At 37.5% G+C, this 17863-nt stretch overlaps 1 protein-coding gene across 4 annotated transcripts; it reads right to left on the bottom strand.

Annotated features, from left to right (window-relative positions):
- Nucleotides 1–966: 966 nt before the first annotated feature.
- c15h18orf54 (chromosome 15 C18orf54 homolog) lies at nt 967–12494 on the bottom strand. 4 transcript variants are annotated; one of them, XM_086054467.1, is made up of 15 exons: nt 12416–12494; nt 11652–11787; nt 10662–10812; nt 8746–8913; nt 8468–8579; nt 8331–8394; nt 8061–8247; nt 7623–7708; nt 3886–3994; nt 3712–3804; nt 3536–3593; nt 3259–3439; nt 3034–3189; nt 2392–2444; nt 967–2040 (listed from the first exon to the last, which is right to left on the bottom strand). In XM_086054467.1, the coding sequence occupies exons 2-15, from the start codon at nt 11784–11786 to the stop codon at nt 1848–1850; spliced, it is 1746 nt and encodes a 581-aa protein (XP_085910593.1). In that variant the 5' UTR covers nt 11787; nt 12416–12494; the 3' UTR covers nt 967–1847. The 4 variants fall into 4 exon arrangements, with proteins under 4 accessions (XP_085910593.1, XP_085910594.1, XP_085910591.1 ...); XM_086054468.1 differs by having other exon boundaries at nt 3382–3439; XM_086054465.1 differs by having other exon boundaries at nt 3034–3439.
- Nucleotides 12495–17863: the final 5369 nt, after the last annotated feature.

The raw sequence follows: 17863 nt of genomic DNA, 5'->3' as shown, positions 1-17863 counted from the left end.
CATGGTAAATTGATTGGACACTCTTAATTGCCCCTGGGTGTGATTGTGAATGCGGTTGTTTGTTTGTCTCTGCGTGCCCTGCGTTTGGCTGGCAACCAGTTCAGGGTGTCCCCCGCCTACTGCCCGAAGACAGCTGGGATAGGCTCCAGCACCCCCGCGACCCTTGTGAGGATAAGCGTGTGGTCAAAAGTTTACACTTAGCCTGCGCATAAACGTCATTCATTTCGGGCTTTTAGTTACATTTTTCTTTTTTCAGGATGGATTGATTATAAAATTCACATATTTAATTAGTTGAGTGCACAAGAATTGGTTTGTATTTTCTCTAATCCACGCAAGGTCAAAATTAGACACAATAGTCTTGTATTTGTCTCCAACCATCTTCTCATCAACCTGTTGGAGTCGTCGATATACTTGAGACTGGACAAAGTATATTCATACGTTTGAATGGCCCAGACAAATCCAGACCTAAATCAGATTAAGAATATTTGGCAAGACTAAAAAGGTGCCGTTCTCTATCCATGACTAATCAAAGAAAGGCTAAAAATGTCAATCTCACAATGTGTGAAGCTGGTTAAGAGACGCCGCAAAGAACATGCAGGTGTAGCTGCAGTTTTTGCAATATACCTCAGCCTCATTAACATTTGCAAAGAATGCTAAAAGCTAAGCCCATGAGTGGTCTGCAAGCACTTGAAATTAACTCTACTAATTACTGCCTAGAAAAGCCTCAACCTCTCCAACTATGGAAAAACACTGGCCAAATCAACCATTAAAAGTTAAAAATAAATATGAAATTTGCATCCATGACTGTATGCAAGTTGTGCCATATGTTGATGGCACAGTGATGTGTGTTACAGTATTTCTACAGATAATTTAAGATATGAATACACACACAAAATGTCCATTTGAACATAATTACCTAAACAATGTGAATTACCGTCTGACCTCAAACAAGACATACACTTGTATTTTGCAATTCAAGTCTCGAGGCTTTATTCACTTTGATTTGGGAATACATTTGGGTTAGAAAAACTTTCAGAGCTCTGAAGAGGCTCCTTGCAGAGCTGTTCATAGTGCGCGGGTCAGAAAATAATATACATTTATAACAATATTTAACATTTTCATATTATAAAAATGAAAGAAAACTACTGTGCTTCAGTGCAATATAACTTGCATCATAGCTAAACAATGGAAAAAACAAAAAAACCATCATGCTTACACGACACGTATATTATAAAAGAATTCTATAGCAATATGTTTAAAAAACATAAATGCATACAATACATAAAGTACAGTCTTTGGTGTCCAAGTATAGATCACAGATTATTTGTGAGTGCTTGGATTATTTAATGAAGATCAATTTCATGAGTGAATTTGTTGATTATCCTGAGTCCCCTTTGGCCAAGGTGCTGCTGATCAGCATCAAGCTTTGCATAATACTGGGCAGTAAAATGCTATTTTATGCATTTGAACCTTACAGAAACGGATTCAAAAAGTAAATGTTCTGTCTTTTGTGAGCAACTCCTTACTTACTCCCCTTTACAGTAGAGTGAAATAATTCACTTGAGTGTACACAATAATAAATGCTAAAATGGAAATACTAACATGCCATTTACAGACGTAATGTTGTTTTGTCACTTGTTTGCCAAAGGCTACTAGCCTTAATACACATTTGATATACTGTACTTGGAACTTGATGTGTGTAGTTTTGATGTATTGTCTTACACTTTTATCTGAAACACAAATTCAAAATAAATTTCAACATGTGCGTTTTTTTTTTTTGTTTTTTTTTTGGGCAACGACTGTTCCCCAGACTTGCTCAACATAACTAAAACAGAGAGACCCCTCGACTAATGATGACACTGACTAGAAACGTCTCCGTCTGACATGGTTTCCATGTTTAATGGGAATCCTGCTGAAGATATAAGTCTGTCGGTAGGTGAAGAAGAGTACCGTCCTTCATCTGTATCCTTCTCCTCCTCCTCATGTTTTTCTCTTGGTTCCTCCAACAGCAACTTAAGGCGACTGAGGTGATGTAGAGCCCTGGGGGTAGAAACTGCGTTTTTAAATTAATTGGATTACAGTGGCCAAAATATTACACTTTACAAACAATGTGTTTCAGCTCATTATTTTTCTGGAAAGGACAACGTTAACATTTCGAGCTGTGTTTCACTTTAACGTTTAGTGGTAGTTAAACATGAATCTGTAGCACTGCATGGTTGTACCGAAATGTAAAAAACACCAACATGATATTATAGTTAGTCTGTATTAGGTCACAGTGTTGCACAAGGCTAAAAGCTAAAGGTCAGTGGTGCTAAATTGCTAAGATATTTAGCAAACTTTGGCTGAGAAGTGTGATGGAAATCATACAATTGACATATTCTGTTACGGTACCTTTGTAGTGATGGTGCACCAGATAAACCCTGTTCTGTTTCACCTTTAGGCTTCTGCAATACAAATACACTATGAAATATAGAATAGTAGAGAAAAGAAGCCTGCTATTATCCATTTTTGGAATCACATTAAACCAACAACATAAACCAACCAATCATAACTTTATCACCAGCAAAATCTAATGAGACCCAATACAAACGCATCATCTGAAAGTGTGATAATAATGTTTTTTGTTTTTTTTTACACCCTCAGTGAAGTACTCATTCACAACACATATCTTGTATTGGATCACAGTAGATTGTGCAAGTGGTGCAATTCTGTCAGTGCATAGTAATTGTTGTATCAAGGGGATAATTTTAATGGTACGCTGCTTTACTACTGCAACATGAATAGCGTCTTTGAAATCGTCATGGCAAGCCCTTGTCTGCTAACTTTAAAAGGCTATAATCTTAATCAACCAGCACAAATGTGTGCATTAACATGGGTATCTATGCAAAAAAGTTGATGTTCATTTTTATGCAGTACAAGCTTTTCTTAGTTTTGAGGTTTTCTAGTTCAAAAGTCAATGAAAGGGCGCTTTATCAAGCTCTATGCAATTTGAGCAATTTTGGTCTTTATGGGGAGAGTAAACAAATTACATACATCACTTTGGGGTTCTTTACTGCAAGTCAGAGCAATTGGTAGATGCTGTTGTCGGTGGAGCTCCGCCTCCACAGCCTGCAGTCTAAACATCATCTGTTTCAGAGCCTCCAATGGACCAGGCTGTGTACAGATGCTGCTACCATTGTGACTGTAATCCTGAATCAAAAGAGGAGACAGTAAATACAGAAGCAATATTTGAAGCAAGTTTTTGTATTCTTCCTTTACATTATAGTGTGGTTCTCCAACCAAGACTCTTGTTTGGTCTGTTGTGTTTAATTCTCTCAAACCACTCAAGGTGACTAATGTGAGGGTTTTCCAAAGTGTAAAAGAATCATGGGTCAGCCCCACCTGCTTGGATCCCTCTGACAGAGCCCTTGTGATGAACTCTGCTGCACCCTTTGAGTCTCTGCATCATCAATAAACAGATAGCGATACAGAATAGTATCTATTGTTGATCAATGAAAGTACATAATAGAAAACGTGTGAATGTAGGCAATCTTACATTGGGAGCGGGGGACCTTGTAAAGTGGAACAAAGCTTCATTTCTTCACTATTCAATTCTATTCGAGAAAAGTAAACATGCATTTGAAAATGAGCAAAACTGATAATCAGAGTTAGATGACTTGCTTGTTAAAGATGGAGAAGGAGAACCAAAGGAATACTGTAGACTAATCTTACCTGAATCTGCAAGACTTTCCGCTCTTCCAAAGCTACGAGATAGCGAGTTTAGCACTTCATCCGCTTTCTGGATCAATGAATCTAGCCGGTTATCTGACAAAAGGAGAACACAAATAGCAGTCAACACAGACAGTGTGTCCTTTCAGCGTCACTATGTCATATTCTATTATTTACCTCTCACAAGAGATTCTGTGAAGTCCGAGCTTTTTCTCTCTGAAGCGATCAAAGATATCTGTTCAGCAAACTGGAGCCTCAGATCTTTTAGACTCTGCTGGGTGTCACCCTGATTTTACACATGAATAAATAAAAACACACATTGTTCAATTTTTTTGTTTAATTTCTGAAAGTCGAAGGTAATTCTTTTTTCATTCCTTAAAACGGAAGTGAACCCAAACATATATATTTTTAAAGTATGTTCTATGCAGGCCCACTAGTTGAAACACAGCATTCTGATTAATATTGCGTTTGTGGAATGCGAGTTAACCAACAAAATCCAACCCGTTTTTAGCCATCTCTGTGGGCGGCCATTTTGTCACTATCACTTTTTATTAGTCCAACAGGCTAATGTGGGCCGCAGCCGACGCCAATACAGTACGACAACCGTTCAGTCAAGCTATCCTCTTCGTCCTCCGCTACTCTCGCTCGCATGCCCTACCCTCAAGCAAAGCCGTACGATGGATTCATTTACCTCGGAAACAACACAACTTGGCAAGACACAAATTCGACCACAACACAGATAACCCAATTCGTTACACTATTCTGTAACATATTTCTTTGCATCTATGTTTGCCACCCCCTGGCTGTTGTTAAAACGAACATTACCACTACTTTTGCGAGGATCGTCCTTCGGTCGTCTACATGCCGACTCAAGACTTCACCTCACTTTTCGTGGCTTTCAGAATCGGATTGTGGTGAAAAGTTATTCGGAGTAAAACACGCTTTATTAAGAAATACTTTATGTTAGAAATTTCACCTTGTTTTATTATTAGTAATTGTTGGCATTTGATAAATTCATTGAGTTTCGATGTAGGACTGACATGTCCCACACTGTGAGCAGGCATTGAACGCTCCTCGAGTGCTAAGTGTTGACAGCGAGAGACGTGCTTTCTTTTCTTTCTCCTCCTTCGACAAAGCTAGCTAGTACTTTGTTCGTGCCAGCAAACTCAGTAGTTGCAGATTTCCCGTGTTTCACCACGTTTGTTGTTGCGTGTAAATGTTAAAAGGTGACTTTAATAAGTCAGGTTTGTGTCAGGTAACTGCTGTACATAATAGCCTAGATATGTTCTCATGAGTGATGTCACGTTGATGATCACTAGTTAGTTATTTCGGTTAGTATGCTTACTATTCTAATGATGAAACGTGTGAATGTGTATCGTATGCATTGTCTGGCTGTTTAATTGCTTAATACTGAGAATTTTAATGTTTAGGCATATTGTTAACTAATGGATATGCATTGGATGATGTTGCTAGGTTATTCTTTGTCTGTTTTGTTGCAGACCATAATAAATAGACGTGTCAAGTGGAATACGGCCTGTGTTCTCTGACAGGAGCACCCACATCCATACCTTGCCACTCTAAAATAGAGTCAGGTGGAGACATCATACCAATCGTATGATCCTATCCGTTTTACTTCACATTATGTACAGTTCATACAATCTTGCAGCCCGAGTCAACAAGACAATTGTTTCCAGTTTGGCAGGAGAAGCGCAAACGTTCCACTGATATTGTTTCACAGGACGGGCAGTGGCTTCTTCTCGGGTCATAAGCGGAAGTGACGTACGAGCTGCCTTGCAAAAGTAGCAGTAATGTACTATATTTTATTTTTTATTTAGTAACTCTGAACGTAAAAACATAGCAGCCAGGGGGGTTGACAAACATAGAGGCAAAGAAATATATTACAGAAATATAAAACGTGACGTCATCAACAGGCGCGAAGGACCCAATCCAATCCGGACATTTAAAAAAATTTCATTGAACATTCTATCAGTCCGGCCCTCGGCTTGTCGCAAAATTTGATTTTGACACCCCTGCATTAGGTGCTGTAATGCTTTGAGTCTATGTTTTCCGAGAGGTCCATGAAGTGCACATGAATGCGATTGGCTGATGTTACGTCTGTTCTGTTGTTTCGATGTGAAATGCTATTGTTGATTTAGCACGTCATGTGTTAGATTGGCTGACTTTATTAACATAAAAAGAGACAGGTGCATATGTAGAATGTAGTAGAACAATAGATGGTGGAGTCTGGTGGACATTAGCTGACAAACTGGAGCGGCAGTCGGCAGTGAAATGAAGATAAGTAGTGTTTATTTTCTCTTGTTCTCTTCTGTTTTAATCAGCAACGTTAGTCAGTGTTAAAAGGCACTGTTAGGAAAGAATGTGCTCAGGTACAAACATGTACATTTACAGTTCATAATCGTTCTGTAAATGCAGTAAATATAAAAGTTTTCAACATAGATGGGTGCGTCTTATATAAAGGTGCGTCTTATTTAAGTTTTTTTTCCCCAAAATATTCTTTAAAAAAAATAGGGTGGGTGCGGCTTATAACCCGGAAAATACGGTAATCATATTGCCTTGTTACTTGTAAAAAATATGTTTGGTTTGACTTCCTCTTTAAACAGATCACATGTACAAAGTGTCCCAAATCAGTAGAGATAATGTCAATGCCAACACACAAATGTGATATAACAGAACCCTGAACACTGCCACAAAATATAATGTAGTGTAATATAATGTACAGTGGTCCCTCGCAATATTGTGGTTCACCTTTTGCGGACTCGCTACATTGCGGAATTTTTTACTGTGCAATTTTTTACAGCGTACATACCCCGCATTGTATTCTGTGTCCTGATTGGCTTAAAGTACTGTAGAGCAATTTGAATACATCTCATCCGTGCCATGTCTCGCACGGATTGCGTTCGGTTTACTAAATTTAATTTAGTGAGGGAGAAGAGGAAGAGGAGAGGAAGAAGACGACGACACAAGTGTCAATAAAGATAGGAGGATGAATTTACACTTGATCACTTGCCAACTATGGGAACTGCTGCAAGACCCGGGACACTTTCAAGTTTCATTCTTAGAGTTTTCAAATCTAATCGAAGGTGGCATGTCAGTTTCTTCTCATCTTCTCCCCCAAGAGAGAAAACTACCTATAACAGTTTTTCTCCCAGCAAAGAAGAGCAGACAAAAATGCAACAGCTTAGCCGTGTCAGGATAGAAGGAGGAGGAAGCGTGAGATATGCGCGAGTCAAAATTGATAATTTCGTATGTTTGCAACTTCATATGTTGTTCATTAAAATTAAATTCATTAGTTAAAAAAAATCTTTCATCATTATTTGTATGAAAATGGTTCCATTTTTTTTTTCTTAAACAGATGTTGAGCCTATAACTTCCTGTTGTGATCATTTATTAACAATGTTCATGGATCAGTGCTCTAATGTTTAATCATCAAGAAATATCACATAACAATGTTTCTAATATTAAGAAACGAAAACTTAACAAAAGGCGAGCAGACAAAGTTTAATCCTTTTTTTCCTCCCTAGATTTTCTAAACAGGTCAATTTGATCCACAACATAGCATAGCAGGGGGATTAAAAATGCTTTTGACATTTGTTTCGCTATAAAATAATATCAACCATACTACTACTACTACTACTAATAATAATAATAAAGTGTGTTTCTTTTTCTTACTAAAGTTTCCACTTTGAGCATGTTTAAACAAGAGAGAAATATAAATGGTGAGGTTTATAGCCTTAAAACAAACAGTATAATAATTGCAAAAAAAAACCTTTCCCACTTAACAGATTTCACCTATCGCAGGTTATTTTTGGAACGTAACCCCTGCGATAAATGAGGGACCACTGTATTTTCAAACACCAAGCAGTTGATCAAGAAAATGCATTTTGTTCTTATACCTGATTAGGTGTCTTGCCAGGATCATTCTTTGTGTCTGCTAACCAAGAGGGCGCTGTGGTTATTGATGCAACAGGTGGAACAACATCTTTAAAAACAAAAAAGAACAAAAACTTGGAAAGTCTTTAGCTTTGCACAATAGATGATGTACTAATAATCAATGTATAATTAATATTGTACCCTGAATAGAAAGTCATTCTGGTAATAAAATTAAATGTTTTGCATTCTTAGTTGTAGGAATTTTTGGCAAAGTCAGCTAAGATTGTTGAATTAACAGTTAGGGAATGCTGGGAATTTTATAGAAAGTTCTCAGAGCTAAATAGTAACTGCAAAGCTCTGTTATTAATACATCTGGTTCTTCCTTGTCATGACAAAAAAAAAAGGAAAAAAAGAAAAAGGTTTGAAATTGATTGTAGTTAACGGAGTGAATGATGCTGTACCAAGCTTGTCACTAAAGTAGACCTCTGACGGGGGTAGTGGCTCGTTAAGGTCACAGTCCTGGATCCAGGCAGGCACACTGCTGATACGAGCGTGGCCCAGATCTGCCTTGTTCCCACTGTCCCCGCTTTGGAAATGGGGCGATGAAGACAGCAATGCCTGCTCTGCCCTTGCTGATCTATGTGCACACTAACAGATAAAGATAATCTTAAATTATAATATGCTCCTAAAAGAGAGTTAAAGACTCCAAGATAATAGTTAATGTCAATTACTGTTAAGCATCTGACAAAGGGGACATCTTGTCTCAAAGAGGAAACTTCGGGTACTTCATTACACCTGGTGGATGATATAGATCTGTAAATAATCCCAAATGATACACATAATAAATAATGGGGATGAAAGCTCGAACCTGCAGCTGCTGCATTTCCTGCTTAAATGTGGGTGGGATATGTTTTTCCCTGCCCCGTATCCCGGTTTGGAAGAGACACGGCCCTGAGAAGCGGCAGACTGAGACAAGCAACCTGAAGCAGCAAACAAACAAGGAGAGGAAAACACTTGAGGTTAGACTGCTAAATACTACTATGATTATTGTGGTATTCATAAACAATTTAGTTTTATGATGATCCAGTCAAAGTTTCACACACATCACATTGTAAGTGATGTGATGTACAGTATGTATTTTAAAACCTTGGATGAAGGCAGTTGTGTGGGTGACAGGCATGGAGCCATCGCGGGGGATGGACAGCAGTTCATCGGTTGTCATCGAAAGTCTATCGTGGTTGTCGCGGTGACGGAGGGAACTGACGGGGAGGGTCAGGAAATCCACCTCTTTGTCTGTTAAACGTTCCTTGAGAACTAGAAGTAGAAACACAAAACGTATCTTATAGTCCAGGAAAATCCATCCATTCATCCATTCTACACTTCTGGTCCTCAGTTAAGGTTGTCGGTGAGCTGGGACCTATCATAGGTAACTTTAAGCGAGAGGCATAGTACACCCTGGACTGATCGCCAGTAAATCAAAGGGCACAAATAGATAATCACACTCCAATTCACATTCCTGAGACAGCTTTAGGACACCGTTCTGCTATCTCCAAAAACATACATTTTTAATGTAAAAAAAAAAAAGAACCCAAACAGATTACACCGTCTTCCCAGAATTTATTTCATCAATTTGCTGTAGGTCACAGAGATACTGTACACCACTGACTAGGGGTGGGCGATATGAGCTAAACATTTAAAAAAAAAAAAAAGAATCCCTTTTTAAATTGTTTTTTAAAAAACTCGATAAGGATAATTTGACGATATTCTACAAAAAAAAAGACATTTAAGACATTATGCAATTTCGGTGATCGGCATTCACCTTTCTCAGAGACGTTTGACAGCACAGGAAACACCCGGCATGACACGCCTGCTGCCAGCGACACCAAAACTGCACAATATCTGAATAAAGTATTTTATTTGTGTGTGTTCGTTTGTTTGATTATAGTTGTGCATTGTAAGGTTACTGTGACCTTGATATATTAAAATCAAATTATACAGTCACTGTCGCCAAATATCTCGATGTCCAAATATGGTCAAATAAAAAAAAATCACATATCGATTCTAATGGTCCGTCCATAATTCGTCTGTAATTTTGATGCAATTCTAGTTTATTTAAAGCAGTGAAAATAGCAAATACTCAAATAAAGCACGATGTCACAGCCGGAAGTGTGCACACGGCCGTCTGCTGATTGTAGCCTTTTTTTAAGCAATAAGGATTGAAAATATTAAGGTTAGCTGGATTACGTTGACTTGTTTAATATGCTTCATTGCAAAAAAGACCTCCCCACGTGTGTCATGAGGCAAGTCTCGGTTTCATTTTAATATGCACCTTAGATGCGGTTAGTTGGATCATTGTTTTATTTTTATTTATTTACTATCACTCATGGCTTCAAACCTGAAAGAAGGCGTTTTGTGAAGGCGTTGGAGCCAAAAAGATGTATTGTATTGGGCAGGTGTGTTTGCTGGTGTGAAGTTTCAGAGGCAAGGGGGCACGATGGGGGGCTTCACGGGGGAGCACGGACTTTGAAGTACTCGGATGTCGCCGGCTTGGTTTTTGTTCTCTTTTAATCAATTCAAGCGTCAAATTACCGACTGAATGTATTTTGTAGGTAGTAATATGGGGATTATAAAACTTGAAATTAGTTGTGCCTGGGAACTCAAAAAAGATGGCGTTTTTTGGAGGTTCTTGTCAAAAAGTGTTTGCGGCTCCCAGAGGTTTCCGTTGAAACCGGGTCAAAGTGGCTCTTTGGGTGTAAAATGTTGCCGACCCCTGGTTTAGACGAATTTTCAACTCCTGATTTCAGCCCCATCAAACTTTACTAAAACAGAGATTGTAATCTGGTCCAAAGAGTTCCTAAAGATGAATGGAAATGAATTACCCCCCAGAAACCCAAAGATGTTGTAGAAAATCTTCACAGAACAGTGTGAGTTCTTATAACTGCAAAGCAAGGACCATTCAATATGATAATTTCATATCCTGGAAGTGGAATGGCCAAATATCCCAATAACACTCAACAAATACTGTACGTAAGAATCTATCAGACGACAGACTGTTTACCTACCAGATTTGTTTCTGCGTGTGCTCATTCGAGGTCTTCTCGGGGTGGATAATGGACTCTGCGGCAGAACCAACCTTCCCGATGCCTCAATGTTTCGACTTCTGTCAAAGTCTGCAATGTAGGCATCCAAGGCTGCAGAGGCTGACTCATATTCCTTTGAAAATCAAAAGTTGAACCATTAAAGATAGTAAATGTGTAATTCACATTTTTAACCAACAACAAACGTTATTCTTAACTATCAAAAGATGTTAGTTAAGTCACTAACAGCAATTACTTTGTTAGTGCCTGCAAATGGCTGGCAACAACTTCAGGCTTTACAGCGCCTCTCGCCAAAATCAGCTGGGATAAGGTCCACTTTATCCATGACCCTAAAAAGGATAAGCAGTATAGAAAATGGATGGATGGGTGGTTTACTAGTATTCCAGTATACCAATATGACTGGAATATTGGTATACTATTAATCACTATTAGTTTAAAATTTCAAATGATCCCAGTCATATTTTTGTCATTGTCCCTCGCTGAAGTTTGACTATTAAGTTTTGGAAGTTGTTTGGAATTACATTGTGCTTTTTTTGTCCTAATTTTTTTAGGCTACAAAGGTATGCAATATGTTTTCATTTATTCTTTCACAATACTTGTGTTGAGTGGATTAACTGGCTCGAAGGCAGATTTAACCTGCACTGTCTTTATTACAGCATTTGGGTAGGAGTTAATTGTATTTTGGTTGTATTTAATTTGTTTGGGTATTGTTTGTCACTCTAACTACTGCTTCACTGCTATTCCTGATAAAAATGACCTGTTTTATTCATTTTTATTTCATTATTAGTCCTTTTCTACTCCGCAAATTGTCAAAAGAGTCATAACCCATGTTACATAGTCTAGAAAATGTAGATATTTCCATTACACTCGTGATGAATGGCAATCTTTATAGCTGGATTATGTCATGAAAGTGGATTTTTTTTTTAATCATGTTTGAGTGCGAACGGAATCTACCTTATTTCTGTATCTGAAGGTTGTGTTGAACTCGGGTGACAATACGCTGCTTCGAAAGTGGCCAGAACTTGACAGAAGTGTTGTCACTGTCGACTCTGGAGATACAATGTCACTTAAAGGGCTGGTAGAGTCCATGCTGACAAAAAAAACAAAAACAATTTACAATGTTAGAATTTATAAATGACTTAACCAAAAACACATTTGAAAAAAAAATCATACTAAGAATGTTAAGCTTGGGAATGGCATCCTTAGAAGGCTTTATAGTCATTGACATTAACTAAAGTCAGTATCAGTATCAGAAGAGATGTTCCAGTTGTTTGGCAAATCCCTCCACCACATTGCAAAAAAAATTGAAGAGTTCTCAAATCTCATTTTATTGCACCATATGCACAATTGGTGAATGCAGCGCTGACGTTCTGAGATTCCGGTGAGAACGATGCTGAATTCAAATGGAAATTGGGGACACAAATGGGCAAATCGTTTAATTGATAACGTGTTGAACACTGCATTTAAATAATGACATTTACTTGTACTGTTTCGGCAGTCCAGTTATAAGTGTTTTACTTAGTATTGTCGATTAGTTTTTATTTAGCTTTTTGGCAAATGACCGAGTTATGTGAGTTGTTTTGCTAATGATCGTTTAACACCGAGGGACGGGCAAAACTCACGCAGCATGATAAGAATAAAAATTATAATAATAATAATGTAGTAACTAAAAGTTACAGTTAATTGCAGCATTCAAATAATGCAACAACAGAACTCACGCGTATAACAGTATCCGTCGTCCTCTCACTTTTTAAGCAGCAACAACAGACTTAAAAAAAAAAAAAATCTTACTTCCTGCTGGTCCGAGGAGGCGCCGAGGAGCACATTCAACCAATGGGGAAGGTTGATGAAAATGTACTTGGCTGGTCCTGAATCAGATTAACACAGTAACGTGTCCTATTGGCTCAGTTCTCTCGTCATTCTTTTTTTTCTACCACTTTGCCTCATCGATTGGTTAGATTTGAGCGGAATGATTTGCGTGCTAAAACCGTGACGTCATTTGCTCTTTAAAGCGCATGTGCAAATTCAATTTTTTGACAATAAAAATCACAATGTAGTCTTTCAAAACCCCTTTTCGTCATTTTTGAGACGGAAACCAAAGAGTGCCATGCCATTTTAACTTCCAAAAACAAGAAATGTATTTAATGTGACTCTGGCACTTCTTTCTTCATCTTTGACTGTGGTTTGTAATTTGAGATTTTTCATAAAAACTGTTAACAATTAAAAATGTTTTTTAAAGAAACATTTCCATTAAATGTTAGGCAAGCCTTCCATCTGTCAACTTTTAAAACTTTGAATACAATACAAGAAGACAATACAACTTTATTTATATGAAACATTTCCTAACAGCTGCAGCTGTAACAAAGCACTTTACATTACGATAACAAAATAGCAATAATATGACAAGTGAATGCAATAAATCAAAACACAAATTACAATATACGGGCGCCTGGTTAGCATGTCTGCCTCACAGTTCAGAGGTTATGGGTTCGATTCCAGCCCCAGCCTTCCTGTGTGGAGTTTGCATGCTCTCCCTGTGAATGCGTAGGTTTACTCCGATTTCCTCTCACATTCCAAAAAAACATGTTTGGTAGGTTAATTGGACACTCTAAATTGCCCCTAGGTGTGATCGTGAGTGCGAATGGTTGTTTGTCTTTGTGTGCCCTGCGATTGGCTGGCAACCAGTTCAGGGTGTACCCCGCCTATTGCCCGAAGATAGCTGGGATAGGCTCCAGCACCCCTGCGAGGACAAGCAGATCGGATAATGGATGGATTACAATAAACAGTGCACACCGGAAAACAGTAGAAAACTGTCTGTCTCACATCGGATCAAAAGCAAAAGAATAGAAATGTGTCTTCAAATAGGTTTTAAAAATGGACAGAGAGGGGGCTTTCCTAACATTTAATGGAAGGTCATTCCAAAGGGAAGGACCGGTGACAGAAAAGGCTCGATCCCCTCTGAGGCACTGCTTAGTCCTTGGCACCTCAAGTAGCGCCTGGTCCGCAGATCTGAGGCACTGTGAAGGTGCATAAGAAGTGGAGGAGCTCGAAGATGTATGCCGGGGCGAGGCCATCTAAAGACTTATAAACAAGTAGAAGCATCTTAAAATGAACCCTAAAATGCATTGGGAGCCAGTGAAGGGAGGCCAGAGTTGGTGTTATGTGCTTCGTCTTCCGAGCTCCAATTAGGAGGTGAGATGCAGCATTTTGGACTAACTGGAGACGCTTGAGAGAGGACTGGCTGACTCCAAAATAAAGTGCATTACGGTAATTTAGCCGAGATGTAACAAAGGCATAGATGACTGTTTCTAAGTGCTGATGGGAAAGGAGGGGCTTTACCTTATCTAAAGAAAGAAGACAGAATGAAATGAAAATGAAATGAAAGAAGCTGGACCTAACAACAGCGCTGATTTGCCGGTCCAATTTAAGATCACTGTCCATTTTAAAACCCAAGTTTGAGACTGTTGGCTTTAGATATGAAGCCAAGGGTCCAGGTCAACAGGGTGGAATGCAGAAGAGCCACTGGGACCAAACACCATAACTTCTGATTTCTTTTCGTTGAAATGTAAGAAATTTAGTGACATTCAGGCTTTGATGTCCTCTAGACAGGATAAAAGTGGTCTTAAGGAGAAAACGTCTTTTTTGCTCAGTGGGACATAGATCTGACATTCATCCGCATAGCAGTGGAAGGAAATATTGTGTTTTTGAAGGATGCAACCCAGGGGCATTTTTATTCTTTGGCTTTCGACCCAACATGAAACTGACACCATTTTGCTGTTTTCTTGTGTCCGCTGTATATGTATACAAAGTACTTTACATATAACATAAAATAGCAATAATGCAACAACAAAGACAGTGAAAGCAGTAACACAAAAACACAAATTAATGATACTGTACTATTGCTATTTTATGTTATATGTAAAGTACTTTGTTACAGCTGCAGCTGTTGTGAAATGCGCTATATAGATAAAGTTGCATTGCATTGTATTGTATTGTATTGTATTGTATTGTATTGTATTATTGAGGCAGGAAAAAAAGGTTATTTTGGGTTTAAAAAATAACACAAAATAGTAAAAAACAAATACAAGTAATAAAACAAAATCCAAGTGAGTGGCATGTCCTTCTTGTGTGACATGCATTTTAGCACTCACTCAGCTCAGCGTCCGTCTGCATGATCACACATTTTTTTTTTTTTTTTTTTTTTATAATGCTTTTTATTAACTTTGAACATTGAAAATTACAAACACTCACAGAGGATAATACAATTCTGGTAACAACATGTAAACTAAAATAGATGTATAAAACACATAAACAAAGGGGATTCAGTAAAAAAAAAAAAAATAGGCATTTCCATTCAAAAAACAAAAAGGAGCATAAATAAGGAATCCAAATCAAAACAATAGATATTTAGCAATGTCTGTACATACCTCACCTAATTGCTTTTTTCTATTTTCTTAAGGCATAAGAAAAACATTTTAAAGTCATAAATCCTGACAAGGAGGGCTTATTAGTTCTCCATTTGGCACAATGTATATGGTATTTACCCAACAATAAAATAGCGTTAATCAAATCTGAAACAGAACATTCTAAGTTATCCATGAAGAAAAAAATATGACATAATTCAAATTGTGGAACATTATTAAGTTTCATTCATTCATTCATTCATTATCCATACCGCTTATCCTCACAAGGGTCGCGGGCGTGTTGGAGCCTATTCCAGCTGTCTTCGGGCAGTGGGCTGGGGGACACCCTGAATTGGTTGCCAGCCAATCGCAGGGTACACAGAGACAAACATCCGCACTCACAATCACACCTAGGGGCAATTTAGAGTGTCCAATCAACTTACCATGCATATTTTTGGAATGTGGGAGGAAACCTGAGTACCCGGAGGAAACCCACGCAGGCACGGGGAGAACCGCCTATTAATTTTCAATGACAACCAATTATTCATATCAGTCCAAAAGCATTGAGAAATGGGGCACAGAAAAAACAAATGATCCTGAGTTTCATCATCAATATGGCAGAAGGAACAGTTCTCTACTTCAATTTTTTTTTTTTAAGAAATTCAGCCGCGGGATGGATCTTATTTATGATTTTAAAATGTGTTTGTTTGACTTTTGGCAAAATGTGCAATTTTTTATAGTTTGTAAATGCTTTATTTATGGTGACTGACTTTGCCAAATTATACCCTTGCCAAACTGTCCTTCTATCATAATCATGAAATATTTTGGCTTTGAAGACTTTACCAATTAAGTTTTTATCACATTTTTCATCAGACAAAATATATTCTTCAATCAATAGTTTTGGCAATACCTTTGAAGCATTGTTATACATAAAAAAAATCCTAATTAAATGGATCAATGGCAAAGAGATTACATTACAGATTTTGCCATACTCCTTTTGAAACAATTCAACTGATATTTTTCCACAAATAGTGTATACCTCAAAAAAGTTCCTTGGCTGTCCATTAAATCAGTTACAAATATGACGCCCTTCTCAAACCAAATATTTTTAAAGACTGATCTTCTATTTGTTGTAATTATTCTATTGTTCCATAAAATTGACTTATGAGGAGAAACGTTATGGGCAAATATAATTTTCCAGAAAAAAAGAATTTGTTTATGAAAATTAGACAACTTAATAGGGATTCTGTTAATATCAAAATCACACATCAACACAAAATCCAAACCTCCAATCTTCTTAAATAAAGAATTTGGAATGTGGAACCACATGGAGTTGGGCTGCGACAGGCAAGATGTGATCCAATTCACTCTCAAGGTACCAATCAAAGATTCAAATTCTGTAGCTTTGATACCTCCATTATTATATTCCTTAACAAGCTGGGATCTTTTAATATAATGGGGTTTATTCCTCCACAAGAACAGAAAAATAACAGTGTTAGCTTTCTTAATATTTCTAGATGATATATACAGAGAGTGACAAAGGTAAATCAGTTTGGAAATACCTTCCCCTTTCAATAGTGTAATTCTGCCAAAAATAGTAAAGTCTTGAGTTAACCAGTGACTAAGTGACTTCTTCATATCTAGTATACAGCTAGCAATATTTGTGTCTTCTCTTCTAGTGACATTTTTCGATATTGTTAATCCTAAATATTTTATTTCAGATTCAACTTCAACTGAAGCAACAGATGTGTCAGTAGTTGTATGAAGGGGGAGTAGTTCACATTTATCAATGTTTAGAGATAATCCAGATACTTTAGAAAATTTTGCAATGGTATTGAGAGTTTTGTCCACCATTAATCTATCCTATAAAATATACAGGTGTCATGCAAATTGACTTATCTTTAATTCTTTATCAAAAATGGTAATTCCGTGCATATTTCCAGCATTATTAATACCATAAGTAATGTCAATAGTTGTGTTTCCAGTATAAAAGGCTTTGGAGAAACTGGGCATCCCTGGCGAATACCACGTAATACAGTAAATCTCGGGGTCACTCCAGGGTTTAGGGAAACAGAGCTGCTTGCAATGGTATTGAGAGTTTTGTCCACCATTAATCTATCCTATAAAATATACAGGTGTCATGCAAATTGACTTATCTTTAATTCTTTATCAAAAATGGTAATTCCGCGCATATTTCCAGCATTATTAATACCAAAAGTAATGTCAATAGCTGTGTTTCCAGTATAAAAGGCTTTGGAGAAACTGGGCATCCTTGGCGAATACCACGTAATACAGTAAATCTCGGGGTCACTCCATGGTTTAGGGAAACAGAGCTGCTTATGTCAGTGTAGAACATTTTCACAATATTACAAAATGTATTCCCAAAACCCAAAAAGTGAAGCGCTTCTAACAAAAAGGGATGTTCAATGGTTTTAAAAGCCTTAAAAAAAATCTTGAAAGAGTATATAACTATCAGTTCTAAAATATTCACTATAATCTAACAAATTAGTAATGAGCCTCGTATGGTTATGTATGCTTCTACCCTTAATAAAAGCTGATTGACATTCATCAATCAAATTTGTTAAACCCATATCTAATCTCTTAGAGCAAACATGTGCTAACAATTTGTTTATATAACAAAGTTATTGGCCTCCAATTTTGAAGTAAAAGTCTGTCTTTATTCGGTTTTGGAATTAATGTGATAATTTCCTGTTTCATAGTAGTAGACAGGTGTCCTGTTGAAATACATTCTGCAAGAGCATT

The sequence above is a fragment of the Filicampus tigris genome, chromosome 15 (genome assembly GCF_054856515.1).
Source record: "Filicampus tigris isolate MCC_2025a chromosome 15, RoL_Ftig_1.0, whole genome shotgun sequence".
Lineage (NCBI taxonomy): Eukaryota > Metazoa > Chordata > Actinopteri > Syngnathiformes > Syngnathidae > Filicampus > Filicampus tigris.
This window is presented reverse-complemented; position numbering and strand designations above follow the sequence as displayed.